Source organism: Medicago sativa, chromosome 5, assembly GCF_051527215.1.
Source record: "Medicago sativa cultivar Bolivia chromosome 5, Bolivia_mono, whole genome shotgun sequence".
Taxonomy (NCBI): Eukaryota; Viridiplantae; Streptophyta; class Magnoliopsida; order Fabales; family Fabaceae; genus Medicago; species Medicago sativa.
This window is the reverse complement of record NC_140753.1, coordinates 56,614,924-56,637,831: the sequence shown is the minus strand read 5'-3', so window position 1 is coordinate 56,637,831 and position 22,908 is coordinate 56,614,924. Positions and strand designations below refer to the sequence as shown.

The following is a 22,908-nucleotide window of genomic DNA, read 5'->3' as shown; positions in this document are numbered from 1 at the left end:
CTCAAATTTTTTGTTCTTCCATTCTACGATACCTTCCAACCTAAAATTCATGGTTCATATTTTGTAATATAAATTCAATCTAATGTTATTGTGGTGCCAAGTTCCAATTTTGTATTCCCTAAGCGTAGAAAAAACTGCAATGCAATGAAAGAAAATAGGATTATTGCTATACGAAAGGAGGATTATAGTTAAGTGAGTCTTCATGTTTAATATATAATGAAAGACTCTAACCTTGTATTTATATGTTCAAAGAAATAAAATTCATCTTTCTGTATAGACTGTTCCTTTGTAATTCAGGGGAGTGGTAAATAGGATGAGTTTGATCTGATATGTCGCGTTGTATGAAGTCTGAGAGTCGAGAAATGGTGAAAAACATTAAGGTTTTATCCTATAAATGACCTTGTTCTATGAAATGATGTGTTGATTTTGAATGTTATTTTACAAAGTGGTTCCCATTGATTTCAGCAGTTGTTTTTCTTTCTTGCTTTGAGACTATATTTATTCTCAATTTAATTCCTCTTTAAATCTCAAGAGGAAAATCTCTACCTATAGTTCTTCCAATAAAGTTGTATTAAATCAGTCTCTCAGTATTTGATGATTTGAAAGAGAAACTGTAAACTTTCATAAGTGCTTTAAATTAAGAACCAATATTAGTTGGTGTTTACATACAGAAGCCAGATTTGATGCAAGCAAATGAAGTTCATAAAAAAATAAAATAATGGAGTAACTTAGGTACTAGTCAATATAATTGTAATAATATCATTGACTAAGTACAGTATTTTTATTAATTTACCCTCCCCATCTTTCCTATTTTCCCACATTTATTCTTGTGCATCCTATTTTCACCTTGCTTTCAATTTTTATGTCATTCACAGGCTACATCTAACTTATAAAATATACCTGTCTTCAAATTGTATCACTAAAATGATATGATACAAAATCCTTTGAACTGCCAAGATGGGTCTGCTGCTGGAGTATTCACATGTTGCATGCGAAGCAAACAACTAAGTGACTAGAATAAGTCGACGGCTATCCAATAAATTGGCCAATGTTGCTCTTTACTCCTGTATGCCCGCAATTCTGCAAAAACATAAAACTCAGATTGAATTTTGGAAATTGTTACCACGTACTAAAGACACAAGCCAAGCCTATGGGGGCATCTCGGTTAGTCAAGAAACAGTTCGGTTCGTAAAGGTAACATCTCTGTTCTATAAAGATAGAACCTGTTTGGTCAAAACAGTGTTGTGAGTTGTCGATGACGGACGGTGGAATATGGCAGAAAACCCCAATAAACACACCATTGCAGCCTATGATGGCACCATGGCAGGCATCCCTTCACAAATTTCCTATGGAGACTGTCAAATAACTCGCCATGGCCTCCATTTAACAATATTGGTCCAAAAAAGCACATAACCCGGTGCACTGAACCTTAAAACCAGTTTAGTTCGGGATAAACCATGAATTGTTCGGTTTTTCCAAACTGTTTTTACGGTTCAATTTGGTTTTCCTTCTTGAAACAAAATCGTGAAAAGTTGTACAAGTTATCCCACTAGGGCCTGTTTGGATTGGCTTATTTGAGCTTATCTACTAACATAAGTTTTGTGATACTGTTTTGGAGAACTTATAAAAACAGCTTATGGCATTTTTCATAAGCTTTTTTCAGCTTAATTTTGTAAGTTCCCCAAAATAGTTTATGGAAACAACTTATAGCGTATACAAAAACAATTTAATTTTATCTTTTGCTATAGAAACAGCTTACGTAAGCTTATAGATAATCACTTATCATGATAAAACTTGTGTTACTTTCTGCAGTTTTTCAACGAGGGCTTATTGAAACAGGGCTTAAATGATGGCTTCTAAAAAAATAAATGGATTAAATGATGTCACTGGAGCCTATTGAAAACCCAACCAAAATTTAAAAAAATTATTTAGAGCAGTATTTTTCCTTTTATTATTGCACTATCTTTAATTTAATCCATTTGATGAAATTCCATGATATACAGAAATCAATCAAATTCTAAAGAGATGTAAATTTTGCATTATCGAATTTCGCTGATTGGTTTTTTAGAATATCCCATAGTTTGACAGTAATGCAATAACCTTTATGCCATATTGCCTTTAACCGGCTATAACAGGTCAACGGATAAATCTAGAAATTTGAACGAATAGAAGCACCCTTTATTAGATGGAATGTTTCAAATTGCAAATGCAACATAGCAACACCAATGTATATTTCCCAATGAAAAGAACTTTCTTTCGGAATATCAATTGAATTTGTAGCATTACAATCAATAGAGAAGAAATTTGTAATTCAACATACCTGTTACATCATTTGTTTGTCTTTTATGTATATGCAGCCGCCTGAAGTTCACTGTATCTGTCCGTTTTGGTCCTTATAACTCTAGCTTTATCGTCTATAATTTCTAGAACCTGGAGAATAAGAACACAACACAACTGTAAACTACAATAACTACTGGTTGTAGAATGAACATGTGAAGACTCACGTAGGCCTTTGATTTACCTCAGGTCTTGAATTAAGGACTCCACTGGACATTCCAACATCTACGCGCCATATGCTACAATTGTATTTACTGTAGGAAACAAAGAACTGATTTAAATGAATAGAAGAAATCCATCCATAAAGCACTAACTGACCTAGAAAAAGCATCTGGCATTTATGCTGCAATTCAAGAACTATAGCAATATACGATTTATAATGTAAAGATTGTGGCAATTTTTCTTTAGTATAGATTGTGGCAACTTGAGATGTAATAATTCCAAGAATGCTTAAGGAAATGTCTTCTCTTACCAATTTACCCCAACAGTTTGAGGAGTATGTCCCACCACCATTGCCTTAGCATCAACTGCTTGCAGTGTTTCTTCAAGAATGGAACATACCTGAATATTATATTATTGAGTTTCAAGAGATATCAAAACAATTCATACTGAGAAGGAATTTCATTAATTTACTAAATATCTCAAAATAAGTTGAATAATGTAATTAAGACGAAATCTGAACTAAACTAAAAAAAACATTTGATAGAACAGCAAAAAAAGTCCCAATACCATGTTAAATTTGTTGACTTAATAATGAAAAGTTACAGAAAGGTGGAGTCACGAAGCTAGTTTTCAGGGAAAGGACTACATGTCGGTGCAGTGTCGTGTCTGATGTCTGTGTCGGTGCTTTATAGCTATTGAACATATAATATTTTTAGCTTAAACAAGGGAGAGGGGTATTTATCATGTTTTCTATTAACTCCACACAATACCTTCATATTAATCACATACTGTACAAATAAATTTTCTTGAGTATATTTACCTGTTTAGCCTCATAATCCATCAAATCTGGTGAGTCTCTTGAGTATAACCGATTCCAAACAACACTGTCATAACCCCTAGTGGCAATGAAAGGAATTTGGATAGTACTGTCATTCTCACTTGGATCTCTCATCCACTCAGACACTTCTTTGTTCATCCGCTCTAAACCATACGCAACTACAGAAAATGAAGAGACAAAAAGGATGAAGATAATATTACCAGGCTTCTGAAATTAGAGAAAGGTTTGATTCAACAAATTTGAAACAGGAATGTATAGTATGATTCAATCAATTCAAGATACAGATGGGGATTGGGTAGCTCAACTGTTTTGAGCTAAGGGTAAAAGGAGTTAAAATACCGCAGTAAATTCTAGTGAAGGAGAAAATACTAACATAATAACTAATATACTAGCATTTGTCTATCCAAATACAATTCAAGATAGTGATCGTAGACACTATATAATATTTGATACTGATCAATTATATATTCAAGATCATGTTAAACAAAACCAAAAGGACAGTAAAATACTGACCGTGGTGAGGAAGAAGGCCGCCATGACAAAAGACCCAGTCATTAACCTTGAGTGCAACACCATGCCTTGCAAGCTCACACGCCAGTGGCCCACCAGGCCGAAAGAGGATTGATCGGGCAATGACTCCCTTTTGTCTCTGTCCTAATAATCGGAAAACTTCATCAAAAGAACAATAAAATATCATGTTTTGAATAATATAGAACATTTTGAGACAACAGAAATAATACTCTACTTCCGAAATTTTGTCTATATGACCCTGTAACTTATTCCAGCACGTTGATTTGGGAGTTAGGATGCAACTTTAATTTTGTAATTTTGCCAAATTAGTTTGAATTAGGAATTTATTCTTGGTGACAAAAGTACATGTTAATGAAAAGTGTGTCAGAAATTTATAATACCTTCACTAAATTCCAAGGTCCCCAATGACTTCTTGACTTTGTTCGATCTTCTTTCCACTTCTCAGATACATCAACCCAACCGGTAAATGTTTCTTCCCAGTCATCTTCAGAATTATTGATATATTCCAAGAAATCACTACATTCATCAAATCCTCCAGAATCAACATATCTGAAATCCCCTTCCACATTCATGGTCTCATGGTTTCCATTTACCTAGACAAAGCAGAACCATTTATTGAAAATTAATTGAAAAATGCTAAAGTGACATATCAGATTTTTCAAAATTCACTCATAATTTCTACTTAATTTAGATAAAAATGGAAACTTCATAATAATAACATGGGAAATGACAACATAATGCGTAATGAGTAGGCATATCCTTAGCGGTGTACTATTGTTGTCTTTAACATTTGGTAATTAGGCCTTGTTTGGCTAAACATCTTAACTAAGTGCTTATGTATAAGCTATTTTTATAACAAAATTAAATAAAGTCAAGTTGTTATCATATAAGCTATAAATTGTGTTTCCTAAGCTATCCTGGAGAGTTTAAGGAAATAAGCTGAAAATGGACATATCATAGGTTGTTTCTACAAGTTGTCTCAGATAGTTTCACAAATGTATACTCTGGTAGATAAGCTCAAATAATTCATTTCAAAAAAGGCCCTTAGAGATAGCAGCTTTAATGCTTTAGAAGTCTGTAGAGCAGTGACTGAAACTGTTTCAAGTGTCAAATCCACAAATTACAAACCTGAAACACAGCTCCACCTTTCAATTTCGCTTGTTTATCCAATGATCGCAGCAAGGACAGGATAGCAATTTCATCTTCACCTCGATCTAATATATCTCCAAGTTGAATCAACACCTAATATACGGAGGAAAAGTAAATAGACAGGCATTAAAATTAGTAAGAAGCACTGATTATCTTTTTATCTTTTACTTCTGCTACAAGATACAAAACGACATAATATTTCACTGATTATTTTTACTTTCACTTTTCAACAACTTTAGTACTATAAACAGTAAGAATGGAGGCTAATGGCCCCAGTGTTCAATCACAGATTGCAACAAATAACAGTTTGTTTAAATTCCGCTATATCGCCGCTATTTGACAACACTTTGTACAAAGTAATATATCGCAGAACAATAGTTATTTGATCAAATTTCTCTAAGCTATAGTGTCGCTATAGCTGCTATTTGACAACACTGATGATTCCAACTAAAACTAACAGAAATCCATTTTGAAAGACAGTAAGCATACATTTTCGCCACCAGTCCACAAGTCTTGACCATCAGAGCTCAACACACCAGCCATTTCAAGTGCATATCTAGCTTGCTTAAGATCTCCATGTAAATCTCCAACTACTCAAAGAAAACAAACAACTTCAATAAAATATATAAAAAAACAGATAACAGGTGATTAAAATCAAAACTAGATCAGATAATGTAATGAGAATTCCATCGTATTAGTGAATTAAAATTAAATGACACCATTCTGTTCACAGAAACTTTCATCACTTTTACTTCAGAATTTAAAGTGAAGTTGTGAAGTCTAAGACTATGAAATAGAGAATGAAAGTAATTACACATACAGATTACCAAAGCAAAGCCAACAAAAACTGCTAACAGTAATTACTAATAAGTAAAGAACTGCATTTTCAGTTCCATATTTCTAGCACAAAATTCTAGACAGATAGCACAAAATTCTAGACAGAGAGATTGCATAATAATAATGATTCTGAAAAACCAAGCTGGCATAATAGTTTATGGTTATACATCAAAATTCAAATTGTAAAAGATCAGTAATACTTCAGTTCAGCTTTTTTTTTTTTTTTTTGAAGAAGCTAAATTAGCCCACCCAAATTGACACCGGTGAGAATCGAACCTGAGACCTCGAGGAGGAGCACATTCCCAGGTCCCAAACCAATACCACTAGGCCAACCCAAGTGGGTCCTTCCATAAAAACATTACTACGCCATTCTCCATTTGATCCTAATTCGCGTAAAAGGTTTTAAAAAAAGTTCTGCAACAGCGGGTGTGCACAATATCAAGATTTGCATTCCACTGCAATTGTGATAGTATCAACACTATTTGATCACAAATTTTCGCAATATAAAGATTCACAAGCACATTTATAGCTGCATCAACTGTATTCGATCACACAATGTTTCGCAATATAAAGAATTACTAGCATAACTGTGGCATCATAGGTCTTCTATAGCAACTATGCGCAATAGCAAGGCTTATTTTTCGCAGTATCAAGAATCATGACACGCAATTAAAATACTTCATTCTTCTAATCATGTAAATAAATATAATTCAATGACTAATCCAAAAAATAAGCAAAATTAAGATATGGAAGAGGAAAAGGACAAACCAGCGAGAATAGTGCGACCAGGAGCAGAAACAAAAGTAGGAGGGTCACCAATAACAACAATAGGTTTCAAACTAGTTGATGATGTTTTAAGGCTATTGTGATTATTGTTGATGTTATTATCAACAAGCAAAGAAGAAGAAGAAGAAGAAAGAGAGGTGTTGTTACGAGGATGAGGGTGAGAAGATGGTGAGAGTGGTACTGTTGAGTTCATACATAGAGATACCATTGTATGTATTTGATTTATGATAATGCTATTGCTATGTTCCCATTTACTATGAAAAGATTGAGAAAATAACGAGAAAATTTTGAAGAAATGTTTTGTTATTATACCCAAAAAGCTCCTCAGCCAAGCAATTTGTTATAAGATTATCGATGATGGGCTTTTGCCACGTTCACTCAATTTTCAATTACTTATCAAAATAATCTCTTTTAAGTCTTTTTGTTCTGATTATGAGATTTATTTATTTTTATTTTATTCTTTGACAAAATTATGAGATTTATTTTTAATTTTTTATCAGAAATTTAGTAGCTAGAAATTCACGAGGATAATTTCTAAATTGTAATTTGCGCTAATATGGAGTATAATGACAATTCGACCTTAAAAAAAAAAATTAATTTGCACTAGATAGTTCGTTGCAGAAAGTTACCATAATTGTAGCTGGTTTTTTTTATATATAATGTTATATAAACCACAATAAGTATAAGAGATACTCAACCCGTTACCGATTACAATAGAGTCAAACAATACTTACAACATTTTTTGATATAGAATGGATTTGAGCACCGGGTTGAGAAGTCAAAACCTATGTTACCTCCTATTTTCGATAACACCCAATTCTAAGATAAGGTCTTAATATTTGATCTGGTTGGTTTGAAATCTTGAAGTGTACTTATTTTAAATATTTTATGTTCGATTTTTCTCGGTGTCAATTTTGATGGACTAGTTTAACTTTCTCAAAAAAATATAAGGTGTTAATACTTGCTATTACCTCTCTACAATAAGCAAACAACACCTAAAAACAACATTATTTCTTACATCCCACAGTATCCATACGACACCACCAAAACATAACGATGTTAAAATAAGCCTGTCTGTATGGGTCGGTCTACCAAATCCAATGTTTTTGCAGGGCTTAGACTTAAATATTTGACCTGAAATTTTGTAGGACTTTTTAGCACGTCTGAAAAAATTTACTATCTATTTGGGTTAGCCTGAATGGGTTGCGTGTAACCCATTTAGTCTGCATAACAAAAAAAAAAACCTAAAAGTTATATATATTTTTAAATAGTTCCTTACTTGGTTTTTTTTTTTTTTTACAAAAGTTCCTTACTTAGTGTATTATAAAAGTAAAAAATAAAGTGAAAAATGCAATGAATCAACTTAACACACAAAAAACAAAATTCATTCAATCAAATGAACTCAAAAAACGTTTATAGTCATATTTGTCAATTTTACTTTGTGTGATCATTAGAAACATTCTTATTCTAGGAAATGCAACGTTGTTTTTAATGACTAGAAATGTATTACAGTCTTGAAAACCGTCGTCAATGTTCACTTCTTCTTTCTCTGTGTCGTTGCTGTTTGTTTCTTTTTCCTCTGCACCGTCATGATTCACTTGTTCTTCATCAGGTTCGTGCACTTTGTCTATTGTCTGTACACTGTTTCTTGAGACACCGCACCCTCTCAAAGGACTTAAGGCTCATTAGAAACAGAAAAAAAAAAAACAAGAAACTCCTAACAAAAAATCTTAGCCTCCAAATAAACTAGCACAAACCAAAATCAAACACATTGTCTACACCTTGAAAACAACACAAGTTGGGCACGTGCTGCACAACTAATAAAGGCAGCCAAATTAGCCAGCAGTCTTTCCAAATACGCATTTTTCCCGCTTCCCCACTTCAACAAAGCCAACGAGTATACATATTTGGAGGAATTATGTAACTAAATTCAAGTTACCTCATCAAATTAACCGACATTACAATGAAGAAAAATGTGGCTTGACAATTCACCCATACTGTCACAAAGCATACAAATTGTAGAACTATCAGGAGGCAAAACATTCCATCTAACTAGATTCATCCTCGTTGGAATCCTCACTATCATGACAAACATTCATCCTTCGTTTCTTGGTTCCTTTCTTTTGTACTAGCGAAAAAACGGGCACTCACGTGTTCGTCTTTCCGCTCTTTTTATCACGCTAATGTTTGAAAATTATAAACGGTGTTTTTTTTTTATGAAATTTTGATTTTGATTAAAATTAAAAAAAATATAAATCTTTATTGCTTTCAAGTTATAAAAAATCAAACTAACAATGATTATCTATTTCAACGACACCGACAATAATACAATATAACAAAAAAATATAATCTAAATTCTTTTTTTTAATGACACCAACAACAATTTTATTATAGAAAAAGTTGTTTAAGGGTATAATTGGAATGATGAAAAAGTAAGTATAAATATACTCATCTAGTTTGTTACACTTTTTAAATGATAAAGGAAAAAAAACAAAAAAATATATATTCATATTGTGTTTGTTATATTTGTTTTAATATTTAAATTTATTTTTATCTATTTGTTACATGTGTTATTTGTATTGAAAATTGAGGGAATTTTTTGAAAGAAAAATTCAACTCAAAAGTGCAGAAAGGGGTAGTTTTTCTTTATATATAGTATAGATCTAGTTTGTAACATTTTTTAAATGATAAAGGAAAAAAAACAAAAATAAAATATATTCATATCGTGTTTGTTACCTTTGTTTTAATATTTAAATTTATTCTTATCTATTTGTTACATGTGTTATTTGTATTGAAAATTAAGGGTATTTTTGGAAAGAAAAATCCAACCCAAAAGTGCTGAAAATGATAGTTTTTTTTTTTTTATATATATAGTATAAATTACGATCCTCTTCCTCTTCATTGTGGTTCTTTTTCTTTATTTTCCTTTCAGATTTGAGTTTATTCCCAACTTTAATGTCAAATTTTAAAAATATTATGGAGGCTACAAGTGAAAGAAAAGTTGAGTTTGTTTAGAGATTTCAGAAATGTTTCAATATTAACTTTGCCAGTTTTAGTAAAATTTTATGAAAACTAAAAAAAGTATTTACCATTTTTCAATTCATTACTTTCTTTTAGTAAACAAATTAAATGTTTCATATAAAGTGTGAAAGTTATAGATATTAAAAAAAAAAAATAGATTCTCTCTCCATCCCTAATTATAAAAGCATTTACAACAAAAAATATTATCCATAAATATAAGATCGTTGATAAATTTAATAACTCAGCAAAAGAGTGGGAAAATTAAGAGAAAGAAATTATGTAAAGTCCTCTAAAAAAAAAAGAAGAAGGTAAAGTATGAGAAATATGTAAAAAAATGTATTTGGAAGATGGAGAGCTGCAAAAAATCATGAGATGCAGATATACAAGTTCCTCTTCATTGTGAAGATGTAAGAATTTTATATGAAAAAAACATGAGATGTTTGAGAATCCAATAGAGGGTAACATTATATGAAGTTGGGTGGGGTCAAATGGATGAATCAACTATCAAATATAGCAATGAGTTTCTTGTGATGGGTCAACTGGATAACTCAACTATCAAATATATTGATGAAGATCTTTTTGTCAATGAGTTTTTTGGGATGTGAGAATTCGCATGGCTAGCTCATGAGGGAAGGAAGTTGGTTCATGCTATCAACCAATGGCGGAGCTAGGAAATTTATCGAGCCTGGGCGAAAAATTTATCGCAAATTCACAAGTGACATAATCTATATATATAAATAGTCATATATCAAAATAAAATAGGATCACCATTTTTTTCTACAAAAGTACATGTTGAAATAAGAGAGATGAAATATAAACTGTCAATGGTGTGCTAAATAAAATTAGGAGGTAAATGCCCTTTCTGAGACCTCTTTCCGGTGAATGTTCGAATAATATCAACATCATCAAGTGACTTGAATATCTCCCGCTCGGTGTAACATATCATCAAGTCATTTAACCACACATTGTTGATCTTGTTGCGCAATTTAGTCTTGATAATCTTCATTGCTGAAAAGGCTCTTTCAACGGATGTTGTTGACACCGACAATATCAAAGTCAACTCAATGAGTTTGTAGACCAATGGAAATACCAAATGTTTCTCAGTTTGAACAATCTTCATAGCCAAACTTTGAACATCTTCACAAGAAGAAAAGGAAGCATGCCTTTTCACTTGAAGTACATAAGTGTCAAGTTGCTCCCTTATTGTTCCACGGTCATCATCAGAAAAGTCTGCATGATAAATATCAGCAAGACGAGCAAGCTTATCAACATCAAACTTGAAGAAAGAGTTCCTGGGGTCAAGACATGAGAAGCAATTAAGCACCATGTTACTTCCTTCACTAAAGCGATGATCCATATCCACACATATTTTGTCAATAGCAACATAAAAAATCTCGGCCCGGTAATGGTGAAGATTAGTGACCGTCCTCCCTTCTAGTCTTGAACGACCCCGTACCGGTATTTCTTCATCCATATTTGGCACCGGAATACCTTTAGCAACACAAAATTCTTGTACATCAACAAATAAATTATCCCAACCACTGTCTCTCAATGTGGCCAACCGAGTTTTGCAACATTAATTAATTCCATGGCAAGCACAATATTAAGATCTTTTCTTTGCAAGATTTTTGAAAGCTTGTTTGTGATACGAAACAACTTTAACATTAACTTCAAAATGAAAGCAAATTTAAAGCTCTCCATTTTTTCTATCAATAGATATCAGTTACTATATAACCATATCAGGAAGCTTACTTTAAAAAAAAAACATATCAGGAATCTATATAACCAAATAGTTACTATCAGGAAGCTATATAATCATATCAGGAAGCTTTCTTAAAAAAAAAAAAAAACCATATCAGGAAGCTATATAACCAAATCAGTTACTATCAGGAAACCATATAACCATACATTTAAGCTACTGAAACACAAAACAAAATGAGGAAAATACAACTACTATTACTAACTAACCTTAACATTACCGCCATTTGCTCTTTGACGGATATATCACATGACTCATCAATAAGCACAGAGAATTGTCTATCACCAAGCTTTTCCATAATCACCTGCATAACTTCATGTGCACAACACGTTGCAAGCTCCTTTTGAATATCACCAGAAGTCATTTTGCAATTTTTTCCACCACAATCAAAAGCATCTCTCACTTGTTCATTATTTGATTTTACCCAATCTATCATCTCTCTAAAATTGCCCTTGTTTAGAGAATTAGACTTTTCGTCATGGCCCCGGAAAGCAATGCCTTGTGATACGAGATATCTAGTACAATCTAGAGCACAAGTCAAACAGATTTTATACAATTCTTCTGATTCCCTAGTTGCTCTAGCAAACTTACTTATCACACTTTGTCATTGATTCTTATAATCATCATAGTGCTTAATACATCTTTTGTGCATACTATCATGACCACCAATATGATCTTTCAAGGCTTGAGATGCATGCTTCCAATCTTTAAATCCGTCTTTGGTGAAAACTTCATAACCAAAGTGCTCAGCCCTCCCAGGTTGCTTAAAGAGAAAACAATAAAAACAATAAGCTGCATCCTTTAACTCACTATATTCAATCCATATATACTTGTTATACCATGATTTAGAAAATGCTCTTGTATCACTCCCAAATGGAGTACGAGGAAAACTTGTTAATTTTGGTTGCATTGGACCCTTCAATACATATGCCCTCCTCACATCGTCTTAAATATCCGGAGTATACAAATGAATTTGTTTCCTAAGACCTGGATCACGCACAATCTCATTTGGATTAAACTCATTGGCCACATTAGGCGGTGGTTCTTCTACTCCGGCTTCCGGTTGGACAACATTCACATTCTCAATAATTGTTCTATCTACCAAAAACCTCCTAATCTTTGATGACTAAAACTCTACAAATAAACAAAAATGATCAAAATACAGGACTGTTGAAAAGCCAGACATTAAAACAGAGTATAAGCAGAGAGATGCCAACATTTTTTAACATCAATTTTTACAAAATCACAATTTTTCAATTCATTAACCCCAATTCATCAACCATTAACACCATTTCATCTACCATTAATCAATTTTTCAATTACAAAATCACAAATAATCAATTTTTCTAAAACCCTAAAACAAATAAACAAGGAAGGAAGGAGAAGAAGAGATTACCTTAAGAGTGAATGAGAAGAGATTAGAAATCAGAGAAGAGATCATCAACCATAGCTATTGATGGAGAACGAGACAAATAGAGAGGCAGAGAGCGATAGCTGAGAACGGGAGAGAGTGAGAGATGGGCAAATTTGCTGAGAACGGGAGAGAGTGAGAGATGGGCAAATTCTCAAAATTGTGTTAATGGGCTTTTCTGTTGGGCCTAATATGCAAAAAAAATTGATCGAGCTTGGGCGACTGCCCGGGGTCGCCGGGCGGTGAAACCGCCCCTGCTATCAACAATTCTTGTGATGGGAGGTGTGATGTATATCATTATTAATCATTTTATAAGTAATGTTTTGTGTTTTAAAGCGACTAATGTGATGATATTTGTGTCAAACACAAGTTCAAATATGTAATTCTCCACTTCTCAACACTTCATGTGTGGGATTCTCGCACTAGGCAATTTGACTTGAAGGAGGAAAAAAAAGACAAACCAGAATATATATATTTATTTTTTTGGTTTCTCGTTTCAATATGTATTGAATTAAACCAAAAACAACTGTACTCGTGAGCTTAACTCAATTGATATGGACAATTCACAATATATGCAAGGTTCGGGGTTCGAACCCTGACCACCACAAAAAAAAAACCAAAATCAACTTGAGCGTTAATAAAGAGATGAAACCAGAACAAAAATATGGAACAAGAAAAAGACAAACCAGCAAGAATTGTGCGACCAGGAGCATAATGGTGAGAGTGGTACTAATGAGTTCATACACAGTCCATAAAGATGCCATTGTATTGATTTCTACTATGTTAAAAAAAACGAGAAGAAAGATGCCATTGTATTGATTTCTACTATGTTAAAAAAAACGAGAAAAAAAAATTGAAAATAGTTTTATTTCTAAGGAAGAAAATAGGTTTGATATACGCATAAGAGATCCACAACCAAGCATTTTGCCACCTTCATGGATTAGTTAAAGTCTAAACTCTGATAATAATGTTTTATTTAAAAACTTCAATATTTTTATTATTTGAATTAAAATTTGTGGATGAATTTTAATTGCTTTATCAAAATAATTTTCTGAACGCTAGTCTAAATAAGAAGATTTATCAAACTAATTTTTCTGACCTCTACCGTTTTACATAAAGGATGCTTAATTCACGGGGACCGAAATTGCAGTTGTACAAAATAAGGTGACCAAAGCTACATTTAAATCATTAACTAATTATTAAGTTTCAATATAATTTTTTTAATGACAAATATTAATAGTTAATTGTTGGATTAATATTTACTTCTTCGTCCGGTTTTAAACATAGGGTCTTCAATTTCTTATCTCTTAATTTAAACGAGTTGAGCTATCAAATCCCCTTCACAAATCCTTCGAAGAAAGATAAAGGTTTAAGGATGAAGTTCATGCCGAGGTCTCTTCTCAAGATCCCTCCAGAAGTATCACATCTTAATTCAAGTGCACTTGATGGAGTTTATATTTCCTCAAAAATCGTTGGTGCCTCCTAGAGCTTTTCATGTTATTTTTATTTCTAACCAAGCCCTCAATAATTACCTATGATTTAGCCCACATTAACAAAAATGGAACAATTTGAACTTCACAAATTAACTTTAACCGTTTAGCCCTCAGTATTGAAAAAAATGAACATTTTAAGATATCAAGTGAGAGATTATATTTATAGACGAAAAATTGAGTCTAATCACTTCTAAAATATTTAATCACAGTTAAAGTTCTTCACCTTTCATTAAAAATGTGTCTCTAACGAATCAAATTGAAAGGCGAAGAACATTATACACAACAAACTTACCTAAACTCAATGGACTAAACTTTAGGCTAAAATTATTTATGCTGAAGGATTAAACCCTATTACAATGATGCAATATATCTTACTCTATGGTTTGGATCCATGTAATATATTACCAAGAAAGGCTTTCATATTATTTTCGGATGACCCTCCACTTGCAACTGCACTTTGGCATATTTGTTGAAGATCTCTTCCTCTTTTCCTCATTTCCTTCACTTCATCATCACCCAAATCCATAAATCTTCTAACAAGTCTAGCAATTTCATCTCTTCTTATCAAAACATCATCTTTAACCTCTTTCTCCACTCTCCACCCAACCTTCCAATCCTCAACTATATACTTACTATTCAAAGGTTGGTCCATCATTATTGGAGAGGTAAGAAAAGACACACCACAAAACAAACCTTCTCTTGTTGAATTCCACCCACAATGGGACCAAAAACCACCTATAGCACTATGCATCAACACTCTCAATTGGTCACACCATGGCAAAACAAACCCTTTTTCCCCACAAATATCTTTCCACTTAGAACTTTCTCCACGCATTATCCACAAGAATCTAACACCACTTTCGCGCAAACCATTCGCGATTTCATTAATTTGTTCACTTGAAACCGAAAGAAAACTCCCTTGTGAGACATATAGAACAGAACCAAAGGGTTGATTATCTAGCCAAGTTATATAATCATGTTTAACATCTTGGTTGGTGCTTAGAGAGGCACTTTGGCCGTGACTAAAATAAGGTATGGTAGGTCCAATTGTGTAAATTGGTATAGAAAATTCTTCTCTCAAAACATCAATTGCTTGAGGCTCAAGTTCATATATGGAAGGGAATAATAGATATTGTGCTTTCTTCATCCATGGTATGGTATTGAGAGCTAATTCTAACAATCTACGGGTGCGTAAGCTCGCATCATGAAGTGGAAAATCTTGGAGACGAATTGATGAGTTCCCCGGAATGTAATCCACACGTTTGTCACCAACTTCTGTTGCAGCATTTTAAACAACACACAAAACACTTAAAAATGTTTATAAACAAATTCTAATGTGAAAATCGTGTTTTTTTGGCACTAATAAATTAAACTATAGAAGAGACATACCGCCACATGATTAAAAATAATACCAACCTCAACTGATTAATACGAGAAAAAAATAGATGGAATATGTGTCGAATAAACCATTGATTTAGTCCATAAACTATACCTCTCTCTAATTCGGTTCCTAAATTATATATCAATATAATAAGTAGCCCCTGAAGCATACCAAGTTTTTGAATTTTTCCTAAAAAATGCAAGTAAAATGGGACTAAAAGTGTTTTCTTTCTTTCTAAAGGAATATTCCCAGGTAGCTAAATCATAAATGTCTTTTCTTTTGAAGTGGTGGTAAATAAAAGAAAAGTACCTTAAATTTAGTAAAAAAAAAAAAAAAAACAGAAAAGTAACTAACCTGAAACATTTACCGGGTAATGACCATTTTCCTCCAAACGACGATAATGTTTAAGCACAAGAAAAAACGACGCCGACATAGGCCAAAACGACGCAACAGGAACATTCCTCTTATTCGCAACTCTTATAACCCAAAACAAATAGCTATCATGTATAATCACACTCGGCACTCTCTCAAACGAATCAAGTAGTTTCTCAAATGGGTCTTCCATTTTAGTCATAACAGCTTCAAGAAAATTAAGAAAATCTTTGCCTCGACCTTCTTCGGATGGAATAACGTTTGGGATGGTGGCGAATTTGATGTTGTTGTTGTTGTTTGGTTTTGGTGGGTCGGAGTTGATGATGGTGAGCCATTCTTCCGTGACAACAAAGGTAACAAGGATGTTGGGGTTGTTGGAGATGAGGAGTTTGCATAGGTTCATCATTGGGTTGATGTGGCCTCGACCTGGGTATGGTACGGCTACTATGTGGGTGGTTGGTGGAGGAGGATTTGAAGGTTCCATGGACATGGTGATGTTAATGTTGAGTATTTTGGAGAGTGAAAGATGATGGAATATAAGTGTCTATGTAAAGTGTATATGAAATGAATAGAAAGGACAAAATTATACTATTTTATTGTTGAGTAATAGTGAAGGAATTGACCATCTAGAGTAACCACACAAAAGTGTATGAATCCTCTCTACAAAAGTGATGAAATCCAACTAGCTAACACAGCCAGAGCAAGTATTAATTCCACACAAATATAAATGAAAAATGTTTTAAAGCGCTTACATAAATGTTGAAAAATAAATGAGAAAAAATTTAGTTACATCATTTAATTATTTTTTTAAAATTTTTTTTTCAATTTATGTATGTGTTTAAACATATTTTATTTTCGGTTTATGATCAAGTAAGTATTTCTCGACAGCCAGACCAACATACCGCAAGTGTGTAGGTAGAACGTATGAAATGAATAGAAAGGACAAAATATAATTTAGCTTTGTATTAAGGGGTTAGACTTGGCCACTTGGGTGACTATGTGGTTGGTGATTTTGGTAATTTTGTCTATATCTCTCTTCTAATCAATAAGCATCTTTCATTCAAATAATTTATTTTAATCATTCTCTTTTATTCAAAGTGTCACTCAAGCATTTTTTTTGTGTATCAAAAGTAAAAGACTCATTTTGGTGTTCGAAAATTTTAAAAGAACCGAAAAACACTCGGTGATCCAGTTTGTGTTCTTTCAATATTAAGATCCAATTTCTTCTTTCAATATCACGTCACGAGCCTGTTTGGTTCAGCTTTTGGCTTGCCAAAAGCAATTATAAACAGTGTCAAAAGCAATTCTAACCAAAAACAACATGTTTGGTTTGGCTTTTCAGAATTGCTTTTATCCTCCAAAAGCAATTCTCCATGAAGCTACAAATCCTAGCTTCTAGCTTTTCTAGAATCAATTATAAACAGTAAATTTTATATTTTATTATTACAACCTATTATTTTCCTTTATTGCCCTTTATCAATTCTCCTTCTTTATCAATTCTCCTTTAGCTATGTCTATTTTAGTAATTATACATTCAAAAGCAATTCTACATAATTGTATTCAAACATAAATCAGTTTGTTTAATCAATTCTACATAATTGTATCCAAACATAAATCAATTCTCTCAGAATCAATTCTGCCAGAATCAATTCTATCAGAATCAATTCTGTCAGAATCAATTATATTCAAAGCTGAACCAAACACACACTAAGATTGGATAATAAATAAAAAAAAATCGATAATAAAAAAATCATAAGTTCTTGATCAAACCATCACAATATCCCAAATAAGTGGAACATCACATCTTTTTTTTTATTTTTTTAATCAGCTTATATATTGAACAACCACGTACTGATAAAAAAAACCAGCAGCTATGATGGACTAATGCCATAAAAACAGCAACAGGAAAAGGCTCCCAGGCCAAAAAATAAATCTACAAAATCTAACTAGCATGATGGTTTCTCTTTCTCCTCCAAAATGATGTAAGCAATGACATATCAAATTATGGCCACATGAATAATCAAATTTTGACTAGAGAGTGAAAGTTTTTGAATTTTTTTTTTTCTGCCCCTATCACAAAAAAAAATGATATGTCTGCCCCTAGTTGAAAATTATTGTTGTAAATGCCCTTGTTCTTCTTTTAACTTGGCGAGCATGTCATTTTTTCAATCATCCTCTGCAAGCTTGCAGGCTTTCTCTGTACAACTCTGTGCGTTCTTAATTTAAGTTGACGAGCAGGAATTTTTTAAGTTTTTTTCTTGTTCTTTATTTCAAATGGCGAGCACATTAATTTTTTTCCCATGTTCCATATCTTAAATGGCGACCATGGGTGATGTAACATTTAATTTGGCGAGCAACATTATTTTAAGTTTTTTTCCATGGTTGTTAATTCAATTGGCGAGCATGCTGTTCCATATAATAAAGAGCAGCATTATGTTTAATATATAAAATGGCGCCATTTTAGTTTAATTTTGTTTTTTTAAGGAAATTTAATTTTGTTTTTGAAAGAAGGTTCATCAAGTATAATATAATGCAAACATTGTGTATTATTTTTTAATGAAATTAATATAAATATTTTTAATTTTAATAATAATTATTATTATATTAATTAAGATAATTTGGAATAAAATACATTACGAAGAAAATTAACTACTGGTGATTAACAGTTGGACAAATTCTGCGAATATGACCGGTCTTGGAACACAGTCCACATTTTCTCGGTGCTTTTTCCACAACATCCATTTCAGTCAAGATGCGAGTACTGTTTGGACGACCTTTCTTTAATCTTCGCATGGTTGGATCGTGGCAAAGCTTTGGACCTTCATGCAGGGGCCAATAACTTTTGTCATGTGCTACATCGAACCTTGTGTTATAGATTGCGTATACACTCTCATTTGTAAACACAGCTGGTATAAGGGTTCGATAATCATGACGAAAACTAGAACACACAGCTATAACATGAGAACAAGGCAAATGTAAAGCCTGAAATTTTCCACAATCACACCACCCTGCCTGTAGGTCTACCTTGAATGTTCCCATCGGTCTTCCCTCCCTATAATTGATTGTTTCACGGACAGAGAAATTATACCTTTGTCTGTCGAATTGATCAACTTGGTGAGTGTTGGACTTAATCACAGATTCTTGAATCTCCTTCATACAATGATCCGTGAATGGATCACCAGAACCTACCCTTGCATACACCTTCTGTGCTCTATTGGCAAATAGACACGCCAACCTATAGTAGGTTGATTGGACAAGAGTTGTGACAAGGAGGTTGCGACGATAGTGTGACGGTGCATATAATGGGGTGCATGATATAATGGGATGCACAATATTAATACAAGCATGGGCTTATTCGAGAATTACGTGCATGACACCTAAGCCAAGGACTAATATACCAGATAGGTTCCCTCTCTTTAACAGGCATGTACAATAATTTTTTTAATTTTTTTTTAAAACACAAGCGTGCTTATATTTTTTATGTTACTAATTATTAAATATTTTTCAAACTTTATCAGATGGTGTGATACTGGGCTGGAATACGAAGAGGCAGGCCAACACAATCTTATCACTTATCGGTGGAGGATTGATATGATGACAGACAATCAAGTAATTTATCATCAAAATAACTTTTTTTTATTTTTTATTCAAAATATAAAAACTAACACACATTTTATTTTATTTTCCAGTTCATTTGGAGACCGTATCTCAATTTACAAACTCCCACACAAGAAGAAAGTGAAGTATGGTCTGCAACCACCTATATTATCTGCTTTCACGTTGTAGAGATGCACCAAGCAGATAGGGTGAAACTACAATTCGGCTTCCCTCAAAACCAACCAGACGCTCCACGTAATTTGAAGGGTTACCATGATATCACTATGAAGATCATAGGGAAGGTATCCTTGTCAACCAAATTTCAACAAGAAATTGCTACGTGGCACCAACGTTGTCAGCTAGTATTGACCGGGGTCCCCTTTATCCATGAAGTGCGACCAAATCGTCACTATATACGTTGGTATTGGGGATTTTTCGGAAACAATTTGTTTGTCTCTAGAGCTTCGCTATTGGGAGACCCAAGGGCACGTCTAAGGGTCATTCCACAAAACCAACCAGATTACCCACCCACACCACAACCCAACACACAATATTCACAACCAGAACACCTATTACACCCCACAACCCAACACATTTAACCAATTTCAAAACACTTTCCAATACACACCACCCATGTATCCATCATTTCAAAATTCTCCCATTCAATTTGGAAGCTACCCCGAATCTAGCCACCATAGCTAACATTCCCATCATTCATTCACTCTCCAGGCAGAATCTAGCCACCGCTTCCACCGACCATCATCCAATGAAAGCTTTAACCTACCACCAGCATACATGCAATCCTCCTTTCCAGAATCATCCCAACAAACACAATGGTCTCGACCACCAATATTCACAACGACACAGATGGGCAATGATGCGATGAACAGTCTGTGGGCACTTCGTCGTAATGAACCTCAGAGTGAGGAAGATGAAGAGGTAGTAGTAGAAGAAGAAGAGGTAGAAGTAGAAGACGAATATGAAGACGTAGTACAACAAGAAAAGGATGTACAATTAGAAAAAGAAGAAGATGAGGAGGAGGAGGATGAGGATGAGGACGAGGAGGAGGAGCCACAACTACAAATAGCGCCACCCGGTCGACCTCAACGAAAAATCAAACCTGTTGGATGTGGTACTTATGGGCACAAAATTAGGAGAAGATAAATGTAATAGATGTTTAGGTTTGTAACAATGTTTCATTTTAATGTATTTTTGTTTAATGTTTAATAAAAAAATCATTTTAGGTTGTTTTTTAAAATTCAAGAAATATGGTATTTTTAATAAAAAATTGTAAAAAAAATTTAAAACCGCAAAAAAATATTACAAAGGCATGTTCGCATTTTAAAAAAAAAAATGTCCTTGCTCGCCATTTCAAAGGACTAGCAAGAAAAAAATACTTAAAAAATATGTATGAGGTTAAAAACAATAATGGCATGGTCGCCATTTTAGATATGGAACAGGGAAAAAAAAGTTAATGTGCTCGTCATTTGAAATAAAGAACAAAAAGAAAACTTAAAAAATTCCTGCTCGCCAACTTAAATTAAGAACAAACAGAGTTGTACAGAGAAAGCCTGCAAGCTTGCAGAGGATGGTTGAAAAAATGACATGCTCGCCAAGTTAAAAAAAGAACAAAGGCATTTAGAACAATAATTTTCAACTAGGGGCAGACATATCATTTTTTTTGGTGATAGGGGCATGAAAAATTTTTTTTGAAAGTTTTTCTCCTTAGTTCTGCATCATGCCCATCAACACTCTCTCTCTCTCATCGATTTTTTTTCTCCCATTCTCTCCTTAAATATGTGTTTAGTTTTATTGGGATGAAAATTCATTTTGAATAATTAATTTTTTTAAAATTGATTTAGTTAAAATTGAGTTAGTTATCCTCCAATACATATAATAAAAAAAACAATCATAGATACAAAATCAATTCCACTCAAAAAATATCCAAGCATAACAAAAAATTATACACCTCTAAAATAAATTTCAAATTTTTAGCATATCTAAGGTGGAACCAAACACATTAATAATAGGAGCCAATCTTGCATGTTTTATTCTTTTTTAAAAGCAAAAGTCTAGGTGTTACTTTAACCTTAAGTTTTGGGAAAGTGTAACATTCACTTTTGTCAAATAGACATAAATAGTGACGTGGAGTTCACATAAATTACTCTATCATCATTGAGAAAAATGATATTTATATAATTATTTTGTAATAAGTTTTTAACAATTTTTACTCATTCATTTAGGGTGCGTTTGGTATAGAAGAGAAGTTGTGAAGAGAGAAATAGGTGAGAGAGAGTGTGGGAAGAGAGAAATAAGTGAGAAATAGAGTAGATTTGATGTGTTGTTTGGTATAAAAGAGAGAAGAGAGAAATAGAAGAGAGAGAAGTGTTGATTATTTATAAAAATACAAAGATACCCCTACAATAAAAAAATATCTATTAAATTATTTATTTAATCTTTTATTCAAATTTATTTTAATTAATTAGATTATTTATTTAAACTTTATATCAATTAAATTAATTAGTTTAACTGAATTGAGATAAAATAATTAGTTTTTATGTAATTTAATCAATTATTAGATAAATTTAAAAAGTTTACTTACTCACTGTATTTGTACTACTAGGCATAAAGTATATTAGGAAAGGAGTGCATTATCACTTGCGTTTCGTCCGTGTCATATGTTTAAACTTGCAACAATTTCACAAGGGTATTAGTGGAATAAAAATAAAAAGTGGGCTTTCTTCTCTGTTTCTTCCCTACTTTGGAGAGACTAAAAACAGGCGTGGGTCCCATGTGTTTTTATCTCTCTTCTCTCTTTCTCGTTGCAACCAAACAGGAGAAGTTCTGAACTTCTCTCCTTTTTCTCTGCCTGATCTTTCTCTCTTCTCTATTTCACCTCAACCAAACACAGTGGTAATGTGCCACACGAGGTTGTCTAACAACTGATCTTAACAAAATTTTGATCGTTTCTTTATTAACTTGAGGAGCAAAATTACATTGTTAATTTGTAAAAGTCAAGATGAATTTTATAAAAGATTACAGATTCAAGGGCAAAATTGACTTTTCAGTCATTTTTCATACAATCTCTCTCTCATCAACCAAAAACAAAGTGAATCAACCGAAAAAAATACAGTATTTTACTCGAATAAATAGTGTTTTACCTCCGGTAATATAGATTATTTCTGATTTCCCTCCTGTAATTTTTTTTTATTTACCCATTTGTAAAAAAAAAAA

At 32.9% G+C, this 22,908-nt stretch overlaps 3 protein-coding genes and 1 pseudogene across 3 annotated transcripts; all 4 read right to left on the bottom strand.

Annotated features, from left to right (window-relative positions):
- Positions 1–619: 619 nt before the first annotated feature.
- SLP1 (Calcineurin-like metallo-phosphoesterase superfamily protein) lies at positions 620–6,918 on the bottom strand. Its single transcript, XM_085716083.1, has 10 exons — positions 6,623–6,918; positions 5,507–5,607; positions 4,997–5,110; positions 4,249–4,461; positions 3,851–3,986; positions 3,320–3,495; positions 2,810–2,898; positions 2,522–2,591; positions 2,321–2,430; positions 620–1,080 (listed from the first exon to the last, which is right to left on the bottom strand). Exons 1-9 carry the CDS (start codon positions 6,846–6,848, stop codon positions 2,344–2,346), a joined length of 1,212 nt encoding a protein of 403 aa, XP_085572209.1. The 5' UTR covers positions 6,849–6,918; the 3' UTR covers positions 620–1,080; positions 2,321–2,343.
- A 3,575-nt stretch (positions 6,919–10,493) lies between these two features.
- LOC146923322 (uncharacterized) lies at positions 10,494–11,162 on the bottom strand. Its single transcript, XM_085710882.1, has one exon. The coding sequence runs from the start codon at positions 11,133–11,135 to the stop codon at positions 10,494–10,496; it is 642 nt and encodes a 213-aa protein (XP_085567008.1). The 5' UTR covers positions 11,136–11,162.
- Positions 11,163–11,571: 409 nt separating this feature from the next.
- On the bottom strand, positions 11,572–13,595 carry LOC146923321 (uncharacterized; annotated as a pseudogene).
- An 861-nt stretch (positions 13,596–14,456) lies between these two features.
- LOC146923320 (UDP-glycosyltransferase 87A1-like) lies at positions 14,457–16,636 on the bottom strand. The gene is made up of 2 exons (XM_085716082.1): positions 16,060–16,636; positions 14,457–15,599 (listed from the first exon to the last, which is right to left on the bottom strand). The coding sequence occupies exons 1-2, from the start codon at positions 16,565–16,567 to the stop codon at positions 14,701–14,703; spliced, it is 1,407 nt and encodes a 468-aa protein (XP_085572208.1). The 5' UTR covers positions 16,568–16,636; the 3' UTR covers positions 14,457–14,700.
- Between the last annotated feature and the right edge of the window lie 6,272 nt (positions 16,637–22,908).

What these genes read in the sequence shown, in the direction of transcription:
- SLP1 (XM_085716083.1), bottom strand. Translation starts at nt 6,848, where the DNA reads ATGGTATCTCTATGTATGAACTCAACAGTACCACTCTCACCATCTTCT. An exon ending in TGTGGACTGGTGGCGAAAAT is followed by an intron (nt 5,111 to 5,506) that starts GTATGCTTACTG and finishes TCCGTATATTAG; the next exon opens with GTGTTGATTCAACTTGGAGA. An exon ending in AAGGTGGAGCTGTGTTTCAG is followed by an intron (nt 4,462 to 4,996) that starts GTTTGTAATTTG and finishes TGCTTTGTCTAG; the next exon opens with GTAAATGGAAACCATGAGAC.
- LOC146923322 (XM_085710882.1), bottom strand. Translation starts at nt 11,135, where the DNA reads ATGGATGAAGAAATACCGGTACGGGGTCGTTCAAGACTAGAAGGGAGG.
- LOC146923320 (XM_085716082.1), bottom strand. Translation starts at nt 16,567, where the DNA reads ATGTCCATGGAACCTTCAAATCCTCCTCCACCAACCACCCACATAGTA. An exon ending in TTACCCGGTAAATGTTTCAG is followed by an intron (nt 15,600 to 16,059) that starts GTTAGTTACTTT and finishes ATGCTGCAACAG; the next exon opens with AAGTTGGTGACAAACGTGTG.